We start from the raw sequence: 14,770 nt of genomic DNA, 5'->3' as shown, positions 1-14,770 counted from the left end.
AGGTTACCACAACCACGACGGATTTTACTCCGACATTTAATAAAAAATAAAACGTGGTAAAAACTCAGACATTATGGATGGTAAAAAGTTTTTTCTTAATTTTATACATATATTTATTAAAATATTTACTATCTATATAGTAAAATATAATATGAAAATAGTCAAAATGTAAAACTTTTTTTTTGACAGTGTTTTCGTGTTTTGCTTTTGTTCAAAGATGATCCTCGTTTGAATGACTTTCAGCTTTGGCAAAGGACAGCCTAAAAACTGTCCCGTCGAATAAATAGAATTTTACGTACCATTATATACCGACGATTTGCAATTTGTGCAAAGTACGTGTAAAATATAACGATATGCTGAATGAATCCTTATTTTAAAATAACCCGCTTTTTATAATTTTAACATTTTTAGTGATAAATCTAAAACAGCTGTTTTGTAACTGGTAACTCATAAATAACATATTTGCAGCTACGGACTGAAGTACATGTTGCCTTCATAATTCATCTTTCAATTAAGTATTATTCTTACCTTTTCAACGACACGTAAATTTAGTTTTGATTTGTTGAGAAATTTACAAGGTAAGTTTTATTCTGATTGTGAAAATAACTTAATTTTTAATAATACTGTCTGATATTAACTTAAAGCACTCCTATTGTTGTTAATAGGTTTTTCATTAAAAAATTATCAAATAATTACACTTTTTATTGTTTTATCATAGCTAACAAGGAATATTGTATATAATTTTTATTTATTTCCTTTTAATTTTTAAATCTATTGTTTTCATTAACTTTGACTAATATTATGTTTAATTTTTAATTGATTATATCATTATCAGTTATGATATTGATTGTTACATTGTGATGGTATTAATTAAATTGACTAAAGGCTTTAAATTAACAATCTCAACAATATTTTTAATATATTAAAAAAATTTCACATTATTACATTGTTTGGAAAGAATATATCCATGTATGCGCTCACTTTATTATTAAGAAAAAATGAATACAAGTATGTTCAATTTTTGATGGAATGTGGATGAAAATTCCTCATTTCATATAAAATCAATTTATTCATTTCAAAATTTGACAATCTTTTAATTTTTTAATGATTATATTTGATATTTCTTTATAAGTGCGACTATAATAATTTGTTTCTGTATCTAGATGGGTGGGGAAGACAAATTAAGTCGCAAGATGGTCTTTCCATATACATTCACTGCAAAAATAGTTCAGTTCCCTCACAAATTGCATTTCAAACATCATTGGATGTACCCTTGGTTTATTGGTGCTGCCATCTTATCTATGCCATTATTTTATAAGATTCAACAAGCTGGTAATTTATGTGTTTTAAATGACTTATTACTGAGTATAATAAATATTTTTATTGCAGCCAACTGTGAGGCGAATATTAAAATTTGGGCTGAAAAAAGGAGACGTGAAGAGGAACATCATAAGCATAAATGGGATTAAGTTAAAATGTAAATTTGTAGAAAATAATCATATTTAATATATAAATGTCATTTCTATTAGTGTTACTGCGAGTTATTCAATTAATGAAATTAAAAACATGTTATAAAAATTAATTAATCTTCTTTTTCCTCGCCTTAATCTCCACTACTTGGGGTCGGCCACCCTTGTCCCAAACTTACACTTGACATGATCTTCTACATCCTCTATGCTCACATCAGCTGTACTCATATCGCATTCAATAACATCTCTCCATCTCTTTTTTGGTCTTCCTTTACCTCTTCTTCATTCAACATTCTTTTTCAAACCTTTTTGATTGATTACAGTAGATATTTTTAAAATCATGTGTTATTTACTCCCTAAACCAAATGAATTGAAAAGATTGCAATTTTCAATTTTTAAATCGCACTGAGAAATGAGTTTCTTTTTTCTGATGCTTTCAGCTTTAGGTTTATAGTCTCATTGCAATGGTGACATAATTTTTTTCTTGATTATAGTTTTTGTAGTCAATTATTTAGCCACATATAAGTGTACTTTTTATAAACATATTCTAATACAGTTACCTGAAAAATTGTCTAGTAACATTTTCTAATTGAGGCTCTATCGCTGTGTGAATTAATATTTGTGCTCCTTTTGAAGCTGATTTTTAAAATAACCATGCCATAGGTTTTACAAAGTATCTTGATACACTTATATAGTAAGGCAAATGTCTCGAAAGATCAGAAGTACATACAGCACGATAGACAACATTTACAGTAACTCCAGAATCTAGAAAAAATAATTTAACCACAAATTGCTTTTCAAACATTATTGAATATATTAGTCATTTTGTAATATTTGAGCTAAATAGAGACAAAGTATTTCTTCAAAGTTCTTCATACAAACATTTTTTTTAAATATTTAGAATTTCTTTTTTATTAATTTTAACTGCATTAACTCAACTAACTTTCTAGATCTTTTACTTAAGCACCCCAATTATTGTATTATTTTTAAAATTGAGAAAAAATTTTCGTTACTATTTTCGAATTATTTCTCTTCACACTGTCTAAATGACGCGTAGGATCTATTTGAGAGCTAAGCATACATTAGATTGGTGCTCCTATCTGTAAGGTAAAATACAAGCCAAACATTTTCTTTTCTACATTGGTGAAATTCCTTACTTACTGAACACAATATATATATAAGTATATAGTTAAACATCTTATATATAAAAAAATGATCGTTTAAAGAAAATTAATAGTTCTTTTAGAAGTTATTAAATCTTTAATATAAAGATTTGAGGTAATGCACATATCTATTTATTCTTATTTTAAACGTTCACAAACCACATAACTCCTCTTGTTTTACTATAAAATGACTTTAAAATAATATAAACATTATTTGTAAAAATATAATTTCATACATTTTCCCCCTAATATGGTTCTTTATTTTTAATATTTAAAAATTACTAACAATAATTATTAACTAAAAATAATTTATTAACTCATTATAAAATGTAAAATTAAAAATAATATAACAATGAATGTAGGATATAAATAAAAATTTAAGAACAAAAAGTTTCAAAAAGATTATATAGATGAATGAATAAGATAATTATGTAAAAAAAAAAGATATAAACAAGTATTAAAATTTTTTGATTTGTGATAAAAAGTGCAACATCAGTGAAATTAACGATTTTGTTGATGTTTTGTCATTTTTAACGAATTAAATAACTAAAGCAGTGTATTTTGAATGCTACGCAGTCTTAATTAGCATTTAAAAATTGTTACTGACAACGTATTATTTATTACTTTATTTCTTAGCAAAATCACCAAACATTTTTAATTTTCCTAAATTAAAAAAAAAATAAGTTTAAAATTAAAAACAGCTATCTCTATTTCATGAATGAAAACTTTGAAAATTTTACTTACTGAGTCTTATAAAAAGTACGCTTTTCAACTTTGTGATAGACGTATTCCACAAAAGAAATTTTTTTTTAAGACAAGATTTAGTCTTTACAAAATCACCTCAAATTTAAAGTTTAAATTGACATTATTATTAATATTTCTTTCAAATGATACAACCGCTTTAGTAGATTATACGTTTATTTTAATCTTATTTCTTCAAACTGATTTCAAAAATCTAATTTTTTTCTACGTCAATGATATTTTGTGTAGTATTCAAAGAAAAATCTTGGCATTTAGCGTTGAAAAACTTATCAAAATTTTCAATGAGTTTACCTAAAATTTTGAATATGATTATGTAATAATTGATTAGCATAATGCGAAACATTTGTTTTTTCACATACCAAGTCTTGGAGAGGGTGTTCTTTTAAACACAGCGACAGAAATATCCCTAAAAGGGAATTTTCGATATACATCGTAAGGACTGGTTTTAGTTTTTTCCAAAACTATCTTATTGCCTGAGTAACCATGTTCAGTTTTCAATATCGTATTAGGTTTATTACGTATATTAATCAAGGGCTGTAAATCAACCTCATGGTTAGGTTGCGTATATAAAGAAGTCGTCTCTTTGTCACATTGTACTTCAAGAGCAAACTGTTTTTTTAACGTAGTGCTGTTATGTGTGGAATTCGTTGGCAAATTAATACTATTATCCTTGAAAAACTTGTCGAACTTTTCAATGAGTTTACCTAAAATTTTGAATATGTTTATTTAATAATTGAATAGAAAAAAACGAAACGTATGTTTTTTAACATAATTCAATTAAATAGTGTGACGTTTACATAAACATAATGAAATGATATAAATAATTATGTGTCCTATCCAATCTTATCGAAATAATGTAAAAATTAAAGAAAATAAGAGATGGAAATTTTCAGTTACACAACTAACAAATAGATTTTTTACATACCTAGTTTTGAAGAGGGTGTTCTTTTAAACACAGTAGGAGATATATCCTTTAAAGGAAATTTTTTGTATATATTGTAAGGACTAGATCTCGTCTTTTCCGAAACCATTACATCACATGAATATCTATGCTGAGCTTTTAATAACGAATTAGTGATTCCATGTTTTAAAGTAATATCTTTTTCATTTTTTAAAAGTTTTAGCACTATGGAAATAAATTTTTATTTATTTATTTTCAATTTAACATAAATATTTTCAATCGAGTTTAAGCTTGAAAAGTTTATATGATTTATTTATTAATACTAGTTTTGAAAAAAAAAAAGGTTTTAGAAAAAAGATTACATCATTTTTCTTTAAGGGCCTAATAAATAATAAATACTTTAAAGATATTTTTAAACTACCCGTAAAAAATAAATTTATATTTAAATATATTATTATAGTATGTTTTAAACATAAAAATATTTCTCACCGAGTCTTGGAGAAATTAACTCTTCAAACACTTTTGATGGTACTTTCTCTTGATAGCATTCTTCTGTTTGGCTAAAGGAGCTAAAAGACGCTATATTTAAAGCCAAGTAATTGCCACTACCTAATAACAAGGTAGGAATTTTCAGAAAACAGGATGGATTCAACTCCATAATCTAAAAATCATTCAAAATTTTTCTATGAAATTCCGTACAACTTTTTCTAAATTTCACCCACAGATTTGATTGAATCTTTTTTGTAATCTTTTAAACCCAAAACTTTGTCTTTTTTATATGACAGGTCACCAGAACTCAATGCAATAAAATTCTCATGTTGATCATTATTAGATAAATTTTTACGTTTATAACCGACTAAAACTCCAAAAGTTCGTAAAACAAATTTTTGACCATAACTTTTAGATTTTGAATTCTGATGTTTCTCAGTTGAGGCTTCAACTGATACAAATTTCTCATCTTTAAGTACACTGTTACCAAATCCGTTTTCATTATACTCATTCTTGATGCCTTTCAATATTAATTCTAGAACAGTTAAGATAGCGATTTTATACGATGACATAATATTTAACATGGGAAAATGTTACGAGCAATTAATAAGAAGAAAGAAGAATTGTAAAATTGTTAATTTACATCAAAAATTATTACTTTTTAATTTTCTGTAAGTGTCCATTTCCAATGTAATTTTCACTTTGTACAGTTTTAGTAAAACAAAANATTTCTAATGTAATTTTCACTTTGTACAGTTTTAGTAAAACAAAATAAATTAACTTGCTATCGTGAACGTTAACAAAAATGTTGTGACGAAAATCATAAAAATAATAGATTTTGTGTATTTATTGATTGCTAGTGGTTTACGTGGTGATACAAGAAGTAATCAGATTTTTATAGCCAATAATTATATTCATTTGGTTACTAAACAAATTATAAAAAAATGTAAACTGCAGCAGAAGATTAATTCATAATACCTTGAAGTTAGTGTAGCGTAAGCAATAATACAAAATAATTATAGAAAATAAATTATAAAACTGTTTTGTGCTCTCATTTTAGATTCTTTCAAATACACAACAAATAATGATCATAATTGTTAGTTATAAGAATCACATTACGATAAATTAAATGTTAAGTGAATACTTAAATAGAAATATAAAGATTAATTTCTAAGCTGTGATACTAGTCACAAAACAACATTGAAAATATTTGAATTAATCACTATTTTATATTTTTAGCAATAATAGTTCTTTCTTGAGCTATTTTAATGTAAAAATAAATTTTGTGCTACCGTTTAATGACATGACAAGGTGTAAAGTTTATTGAGTGTCTATGAACATATTACGTTTTTTGATATACAACATGATAATATTGCTGTCTATTAAAAATAAACACTGTTCTTTTCTAATTGCCCTTAAAAATTAAACAGTTTTATCTCATTATACATTGAATAATATTTAAAAAAATGTATTAAACAATTTTTTTCCAATTTAATAAATTTAATGGTATAAAATAAATTGGGCATGCAATTTTAAAACCAAAAGTTAATGCAAATTTAAGGTATAGAGGATAGTAACAAAAAATTAATTTTTTCATGAAAAAACATCTCAACATTAAGCCATTAGTATTAAAAAAATAAAATGATTTCTTCTCATATTTAACTAATATGTAATTAAGGATTCACTTTGTATATATATTTTAGTTTGTCTTTGTATATTATCCCACATAATTCTATAAATAAATAGGTAAAATGAAATTAATGATAACAGTGTTTACTGAGGAATATTTTTATATCCTGAATTAAGTAATTATAAATTATACAAAATATGTATTTATGTTAAAATTGGCATAAAAAAATTTAAGTTAATAATTTTCTAAAAAAACAATATAATTCAAACTTTGAGCTTAAATTGATACGTTTTAAATTATCAATTTAATATTTTTATATTAGTAAAAAAATGTAAGTCCCTAAAAGGATAAAAAATTTGTAAAATAACTGACGTCCTACTAATCACATTCAATGTTTCAATATACATCTATCATATTTAAATAAAAAAATTAATAATTGTGTATCATAAAAATTCTTTAATGTATTATACTTCCTCCATTGAAAATTAACATCAAATAATTGCGTTTAAAATTTAATGGATGTAATGTTTAATATGTTTGTGCATTATTTCGTTAGTGTGCTACCAAGAATAAAAAAAAAATGGCATAAACTCACAATTATTTATTAAAATATTAAGATCATATAGAAAAATGTAATAACTACAAAAAGAAAAATAATAATTTGTTTCTTAATATAAACTAATTATTATATAAAAACACATTTTATGATATATATATATGGTTAATTACAATAATGAAAATAACTATTTAAAAATAAATTTATCTTGGTTAAAAATAATATGAGAATAACATTTATCTTATAAATAATAAAAAATTGTCTTATCAAATTAAAAATTTAACTATAATCTAAATTATGAAAATATTTTATTAAAATTATATCATCAGAAAATATATAGTATTTTTTCTAATATATGAAGTAAAATTCAATTGGGAGAGTTTACAATCATACCAAAAAATAAGGAAATTTTTTTTTTAATTTCATTGTACATAAAAATTTACTTGTTTTCTTATTTATTAACCAAACTTTTGTTAAATATAGACCTATATAGTGTGATATGTACAAGAAATACTAAACGTATTATACAATATTAATTTTTTTTAATAAATAGCTTTTTTCTCTATATTGTTTGAAAATAAATTTTTTAATTGATAAAAGTCAAGCATAAAATTTTTTACTTGGAAATTATTAGAATTACTAAAAATATACAAATTAAATTTAACTTATTAGAATTATTTTATTTAAAGTGAGGTAGATAATTTCCAGATAAAAAATTATCAATTAAAGAGTTTAATTGATTGTAATGAGAAATATGTATATGATGTGTTCCATCTTGAGTTAATTCTAATCTGAAACAAACAAATAAAGAAAAAATTTAACAAAATAAAGTATATTTATTATTTTAAACATATCTGAAATTATTTATACGTTAGAGATGTAAAAAATTCAAAAATATTTTTTGTATCAATACAAATCTTTACACTTTAAATAGAAAGTTGACATAAAATATAAGTTAGTAGTCAAATTTATATATTTTTCAAATATTAGTTTAGTTGGGAAACTGAGAAGGTAATAATTTTATTATAATGTGTTTATTTTTTTTCTGTTTGTTATTACTTTTTTTCAGCTCTCACTGAACCAATTTTTCTCAGCGATACCTCAAACGATTACAAATTATATCTAGTTGAAGATATTACTTTCAAAAATTGAAAAAAATGTTCACTTTATCAATTAAAAAGTTACTTAGCCTACATTCTTTATATAGACAATTAAAACTATTTGTTTCTAATGTTTTTAAAGTATTTATTGTTCAACTAGGTTTGATATGATAATACGTTCCAACAACAAAAGTAAATTATTTTACTTTGTTATTAATTAATTTATTTTACTATGGTCTATTACCAATTTATAATATTTCAATTATTTTGGTAATATATTATTGTATAAATCATTTCTAAAAAAATGATATTTGGTTTCACCTAAATTTAACAATAGATTTTTTTTAACAACCAAGTATCAATTTTAAGACATTAGCGTCAAAAATTGAAAAAATTTCCTTCATTCTCCGTAAATAGTGGAGATTTCCAAAAATATTACGTTTTTTAAAATAAATTGTCAAATTTTTAAAATTAAAAAATACTATAAAGAATTTTTTTATTATAATTATTATTTTAAGAGAAATCGAGTGGGTGATATTAAAGAAATCACTTTGCATACAATAACTTATAACTTATCCATAAATATTATAATACTAGATAATTAAATATCAATTTCATTCTAAAATTAATTACTATGATAAGTATTAATCTATTTATTGTTCTTATTAATCATTTAACTAATAATCAGGATATAAATAATAAAATAGGAGTTTTTGTTGCTTATGGATAATTTGATAATTTCTTCTAAAAATTATCATTGTTTTCAGATTTGCATGGAAGCATTTTTTAATATTTTTGTCATAAAAAAAAGTGTTAAATAGGTTAATGTTTTGTATATTGGGATGGTGAAATCTAATAAATAATTTTTTTTATATGAAAATCAATGAGAGGATAATTAAATTGAATATGAATATAAATATTATGTTAACCGGAGTTTTGAAATTCGTTTAGCTACAAAATGAAAATAAAAGCATATGGCATATAAACATAAATTCTTTGTTATGATATAATGACCACTCATATTTTGTCGTAAAATATAGATCGCAAGTAAATCACTTGTGTATGACGCACAATGAAACGTGCAACGATTAAGGAGAAGAATTTTACGACTCTTAATATTTAGTGGTTGTGTTATAGAAATAATAAACTGTGTGTGTTTACGTAAATTGCAACTGTCCAGTTGTTGGGCGCCAAGCCTTAATGGCTAAATTGTTTTTTTTTATAGGTATTAAATATAAACTAAGTATTTATGTTGAACGAAAGCTGTTGCGTCCTGAATGGTGACTAAGTAGCTATTAATAATATTTTCCTTTTTTTTTTTTATTATCTGTTATTTGCTTGACAAAAGTTATTCTTGATTTACCTTAAGTTTATTTTCTAATTTTTATGACATGCTTAGAAATATAATTTCTTACCTTGTGTCCAGCTAGCTTGATCGTTTATTGCGTAAAAAAAATATAAATATATAAAGAGAGCTCTGACTTTTATCTACTTATTTATTTTTGTAAAATTATGCAAATTATTAAACTTGAAATATTACTTCACTGTAGTTCCTTTCTATACCTGGTGTTTGAATATATGTGTTACTTTATATTTTAAAATGAAAATTTAAGTAACCAGATAGATTATGAGAACCTATCCCTAGTGACACGTTACAAATTACTATTGTTTTACACATAATTTCAACCGCTTGATGTGCTAGGGTAATGACTTCAATTAACTATCGATATTTTATGAAATTGTGTATTTGACATGAGAGTCGACAGAGTTAGAGACAGGCTGGCTACACCATCGGAGATTATACTCGTCGATGCACGGACCTTACAGAGTCAAAAACTGCTTGCCGAAAAGAACGTAATGGAATATGAGAATCAATCCCTAGTGACACGTCACAAATTATTGTTTTACCAATAATTTCAACCGCTAGATGTGCTAGGATAATGATCTCAACAAACCATCAGTATCTTGTGCAATCAATCAAACACGCATCTATTTAAATTTAAAATACATTCTACGATCTCCTTAGTGACACGTCACAAACTATTGTATTACAACAGTTTCAACCGCTAGATGTGCTAAGGTAGATTTTCGAAATGCACTTATTAAATAGACACTCCAATTAAAGAATTAAAAAAATTCTTAATTGGAACAACTCACAAAATACAAAAAAAAATAATCGTCTTAATAATTTATAAATATTTAAAACTAAAAAAAAATAAAAAGATGTTATTTTTTTTTTTTTTAAATTACATTACTTACGAGAGATTTTGATAAAAACACCAAGTATGAAAAGATTCTAAGTCAGAGAGAGAGAGAGAGAAAAAGCATAATCGCGAAATATTCTGGTTCAAAGATACTTCATGACCAAACTCTTAGAAAAAATCTCCCAGTAAATGAGCTAAAAATCGCTCTTTTATAGGCCTGCTTCATGAGGGGGAGATTTAATGTTTTATATTTTAATTGCAAAATCCTTCTTATTGGCTAGTCAAGTAAACTTGAATAGACCTATGCGCAATCTATTATTCTACTAATTTGAGTTAATGTTTCATATGTGTATTGGTGTTTTATATCCATCATCTCCCATAATAATGTGATTTATTAGGAAAATCATTAATATAAAAATATAAAGAAAATAAAATCATAAGTGCTAAATATCTATTACATTTTAATCACTATCAGATATCAACTATACTTGAACCAACTATACCATGTCCCTACTGTGTTACGACACTATTGTACTGTTTATTTTAAGATAAAACTGTATAATATAAAATCGACTCTAGTGTATTTATTTATCATCAATGCAGATATCTCTATAGAGTATTAATAAAATATTTATTAAAATTAAGTGCTTTACTCAAGTATAAGTCATCATACTTTAAAAGAGTCATATTTACTCTTAGTCGTCCGGAGGATCCGAGGGTGCTTAATTTAGCCCCTCTGCCGCCAGAGGCAACTGTATAGAGAGCCTAGTGACCACCAATATCTTGTGACCGCACTGTTGGCTATTTACTTATCACAATAAGAAAGAAGACCGCTTGGAGTGGTTATAAACTAAGTGGCGCTGTAGTTCTTTTTAACACGCTTATATTAGTTTCACCTGTATGTATGTATGTATGTATGTATGTATGTATGTATGTATGTATGTATGTATGTAACTCTCCAAACGCCACACGTTATCGCATATTCCGTCGTCTAGACTAGACTGTCATAACGAATTCACCCCACCCTACGCCTCGCTCATCACACACCGGCAGTAATATTCCTGTATAAATTTATTTTTGGTTTTCGTACCCGTACACGAGTGCTTGTCATCAATATTATATATATATAAACAAATTTTTATTTTGACTGACCAATACCATCCGCGTACCATACGGCTTACGTATATATTCCTACCGCCGTTTATACCTCAGGTTTAACGTTAGTCCGACCCGCCCGCCCACAAAACACGGCTATACCTAGTGCATGATACGTTTACGTACTTAAGTCGCTTTACATGTATATATATATTCTAATTACTATTAAAAATATATAATAACACACTTTATTCTTATTTAGAGATATAGAACTCATTCATTCTGATTACAAAGGATGAATCCAGTATCGTCATTTTTCGTCACTACCTCCATGTTCCGGGAGTGGGTAATTTACGCGCCTGCTGCTTTCCTTGGATGTGGGAGCCGTTTCTCAGACTCCCTCCCCGGAATCGAACCCTGATTTCCCGTTACAACCATGATATTGATAGTAACTACTACAATAACATAAAACTAAAAAGTGAAAAATAAATATAGTTTAAAAAACTAAAAAAACACGCTTTTAAAGCACATCGAACTAAAAAGTTAAAAATAATTTTTAAAATAATTATGAATAAAAAATACCAGTATTATTGTGATAAAAGCGTGGGTGCTTTGTGCCATATTTTCGTATATTGAGCGCCCGACGATTTTATCACAATAATACTGGTATTTTTTGTTCATAATTATTTTTAACTTTTTAGTTCGATGTACTTTAAAAGCGTGTTTTTTTAGTTTTTTTAAACTATATTTATTTACTCAATATAGTGGAGAACTTCTCTAGAAGGGTTCGCAGAAATCCACCACTACTATTCCATTCTAGTCGTAAGTTAAGGTATACGACATATCATCACCTGGGACTTTATTGTAACAAAGTGACCAAGAAAGAAGTATCAAGTCGGGGCTAGAGTGCGATCCTCTGACCATTTAGGGTCATACGCGCATCGGAAAAACTCAAGACCACTTTGTCCCCCAAGTTAAACCCAAGCCCTACAAAGTCCGACACCATTAATCTGACAAGCAAACATGTGCTTTTAAATTCTCTATTTACCAGTGTTAGCCAAGCAACTATGGACTGATCACGGTCGACGAAAGCGTCTGTCTGTTATTTCCTATCAAGTAAAGAATTTCCAGAACCCTATACTTGACACAACTGCTGGGATCTCCAACCGGTTTATCCAGAATCCTGGAATAGGGATATGATATAACTTTAGGCGCAAACTACAACAAATTGTAAGTTTACACGTAAACTATAATGTAATAATACAGAATGATCGACTGGGAAAACTAGATGAATAACTATGCCACCGAACTGAGAATCGAACTTAGGTCTATCGTTATCCGGATAACAGCTTTTCCACTAAGCTACATAGGACCCATACCTAATTTCCAACTTCCTAGTTTCTTAAGTAATTAATAACAATCGACTTTATGATAAATTATTTATATACTGACTGGTCGGTTTATCATAATCCACCTATACTTATTATAATATATAATTGGTAAATAAATATCACTTTAAAATAAATACAATATTGAAAATAAAGCGTTTAGTTTTTTTGTTACATATGATTCTTGATTTATTAGCTACTAATTACTTTTTAGGTTTTTTAATAAGAATTGTATTGTATATTACACTACTATAATTTTAGGATATGGAGGAGATGTTGTTATTAGTAGGGGTAATACCTTCATATAGGGTGGCAGGATATCACGTACCCCTAAACGTTTATTAAGTTGTTAGTAGTCAGCATTTTTGAAGCTATTGAGAATATATTTTTTGAATATATTATAAAGCTGATGAAGAAACGTCTACAAGTGTATATGCGACATTTGTGTTTAGCTTTTTGGTTGCGCACGAGCCTCGAAAAATCTGAAATGTACGCTTAATGATACTTGTCAATTTACCGATGTACAACAGGTCAAAATGATTTTGTTATTCTTGGTCGGCGACTCTTAGCGGATACACCGACCACTTCATCTTAACGTTGTCCCATTCCAAGCCGTACACGTTGACGGACACGTTAGGGTTAAGCCGTTCAAATATTTTAATTTGGGACACAGGCGTGGGGAACGTCAATCCTGTGAAATCATACCTGTGTTCCTCGTTAAAATATTTTTGATTAATACGCGTATTATTATTAACCCCAACGTGTCTCGCCAAAAGGCCCACTTGAAACAGGACTGATCGATGTTTTTATGATTGATCTTCTATGGAAAATTTCGGGTGGGACTGGAATATATGATGAGTCCGTCGATATGCGCTAGCGTGAATCCGCTACTCCTACCCGAGTACACGTCATCCTCAGCGAGCATAATCTCGAAATCGTCATTGACCGCATCTACAATGTCCGTGTCGAACAACAACACCCTAGCCCATGTCTTGAAGGCACAGTCCTTGGGCGGTGCTTCCGATCGCGGTATATGGTAAGTAGCCTCCAATTTGAGATTATATTTAATAGGCCGAACGAACAGCTGCGATTTCACCAAGTTGGGCAACTAGCTCAGATTTAACAACACGTAGAAAATCTCGATAGCTCGCGAAATTTTCCACGTTTTTTCGATAAAACCAAACGGCTCCCCTCTCCAATGCGGAATCAATCTCGATGAAATTTTTCACGTCCGGCAATTGTATACGCAACCTTTTCGATTTTACCCTACTGTTGTTAGCCTTACGTTTAACCGAATGATGGTGTGGAACAGTCGTGGAAGAGGTGGCTATGGAAAAATGTGTATAAAACAATTTGTGTATCGAAAATATCGAAATATTCAATCAAAAATATAAAAACTTACCTTGTGCAGCACCAGTAAAATGTACTTCAGCATTTGTAATTCGATTTTAAATTTAAATAAAATAAATACTAGTACTTGTATACGTTTAACAGAATATTTTTAAGCAATGTTTTAGCGAGCCGTTATTAATACTTAATCAAAGAGTGAATAAAATCTTTATTGACGTCTTTATAAATACGGTTTGTTACTGTATTATCCGCTGCACCAGTGTTGGTGGTGGCAGTCATTAATCGCACAAGTACATAGTATATCGCGAGCAAAATGACCTAAGTATACAAGTTGATAAATTATTATTATACGTATAGACTTTATCTAAATATATGCATAGTTTTATTGAGTGTTGGTATAAAAGTGTGATATAAATGAGGTAATTTACGAGCGCAGTGAACGACCAAGTAATACATATTAGTTAAAGCTTCTACACAGTGGCTGGGGCATTTCTAGCCTTCCCAATATGGTGGGGTGTTAGTTTGAAAAACTACCGACTACAAGTTACCAGTGTTCAATAACATTTTTTGCAAAAAATAAAAAGGTCACTTAGGATAGAAAATTTGCCGACTGACTAATATGTCCGTAGGGTTGGACACACCACCATCCCCTGCACAGTGGCC

The 14,770-nt window shown here is 27.4% G+C and overlaps 2 protein-coding genes across 2 annotated transcripts; one reads left to right on the top strand and one right to left on the bottom strand.

The window, feature by feature from the left end:
• The first annotated feature begins 189 nt into the window (after window positions 1-189).
• Window positions 190-1,582, top strand: LOC126903849 (uncharacterized). Its single transcript, XM_050682357.1, has 4 exons — window positions 190-332; window positions 412-578; window positions 1,164-1,332; window positions 1,390-1,582. The coding sequence occupies exons 3-4, from the start codon at window positions 1,164-1,166 to the stop codon at window positions 1,467-1,469; spliced, it is 249 nt and encodes an 82-aa protein (XP_050538314.1). The 5' UTR covers window positions 190-332; window positions 412-578; the 3' UTR covers window positions 1,470-1,582.
• A 1,420-nt stretch (window positions 1,583-3,002) lies between these two features.
• LOC126903847 (uncharacterized) lies at window positions 3,003-5,506 on the bottom strand. Its single transcript, XM_050682354.1, has 7 exons — window positions 5,443-5,506; window positions 5,018-5,319; window positions 4,785-4,956; window positions 4,320-4,520; window positions 3,754-4,098; window positions 3,377-3,685; window positions 3,003-3,295 (listed from the first exon to the last, which is right to left on the bottom strand). Exons 1-6 carry the CDS (start codon window positions 5,465-5,467, stop codon window positions 3,588-3,590), a joined length of 1,143 nt encoding a protein of 380 aa, XP_050538311.1. The 5' UTR covers window positions 5,468-5,506; the 3' UTR covers window positions 3,003-3,295; window positions 3,377-3,587.
• Window positions 5,507-14,770: the final 9,264 nt, after the last annotated feature.

Source organism: Daktulosphaira vitifoliae, unplaced genomic scaffold, assembly GCF_025091365.1.
Source record: "Daktulosphaira vitifoliae isolate Bord-2020 unplaced genomic scaffold, ASM2509136v1 Scaffold_4, whole genome shotgun sequence".
Taxonomy (NCBI): Eukaryota; Metazoa; Arthropoda; class Insecta; order Hemiptera; family Phylloxeridae; genus Daktulosphaira; species Daktulosphaira vitifoliae.
This window is presented reverse-complemented; position numbering and strand designations above follow the sequence as displayed.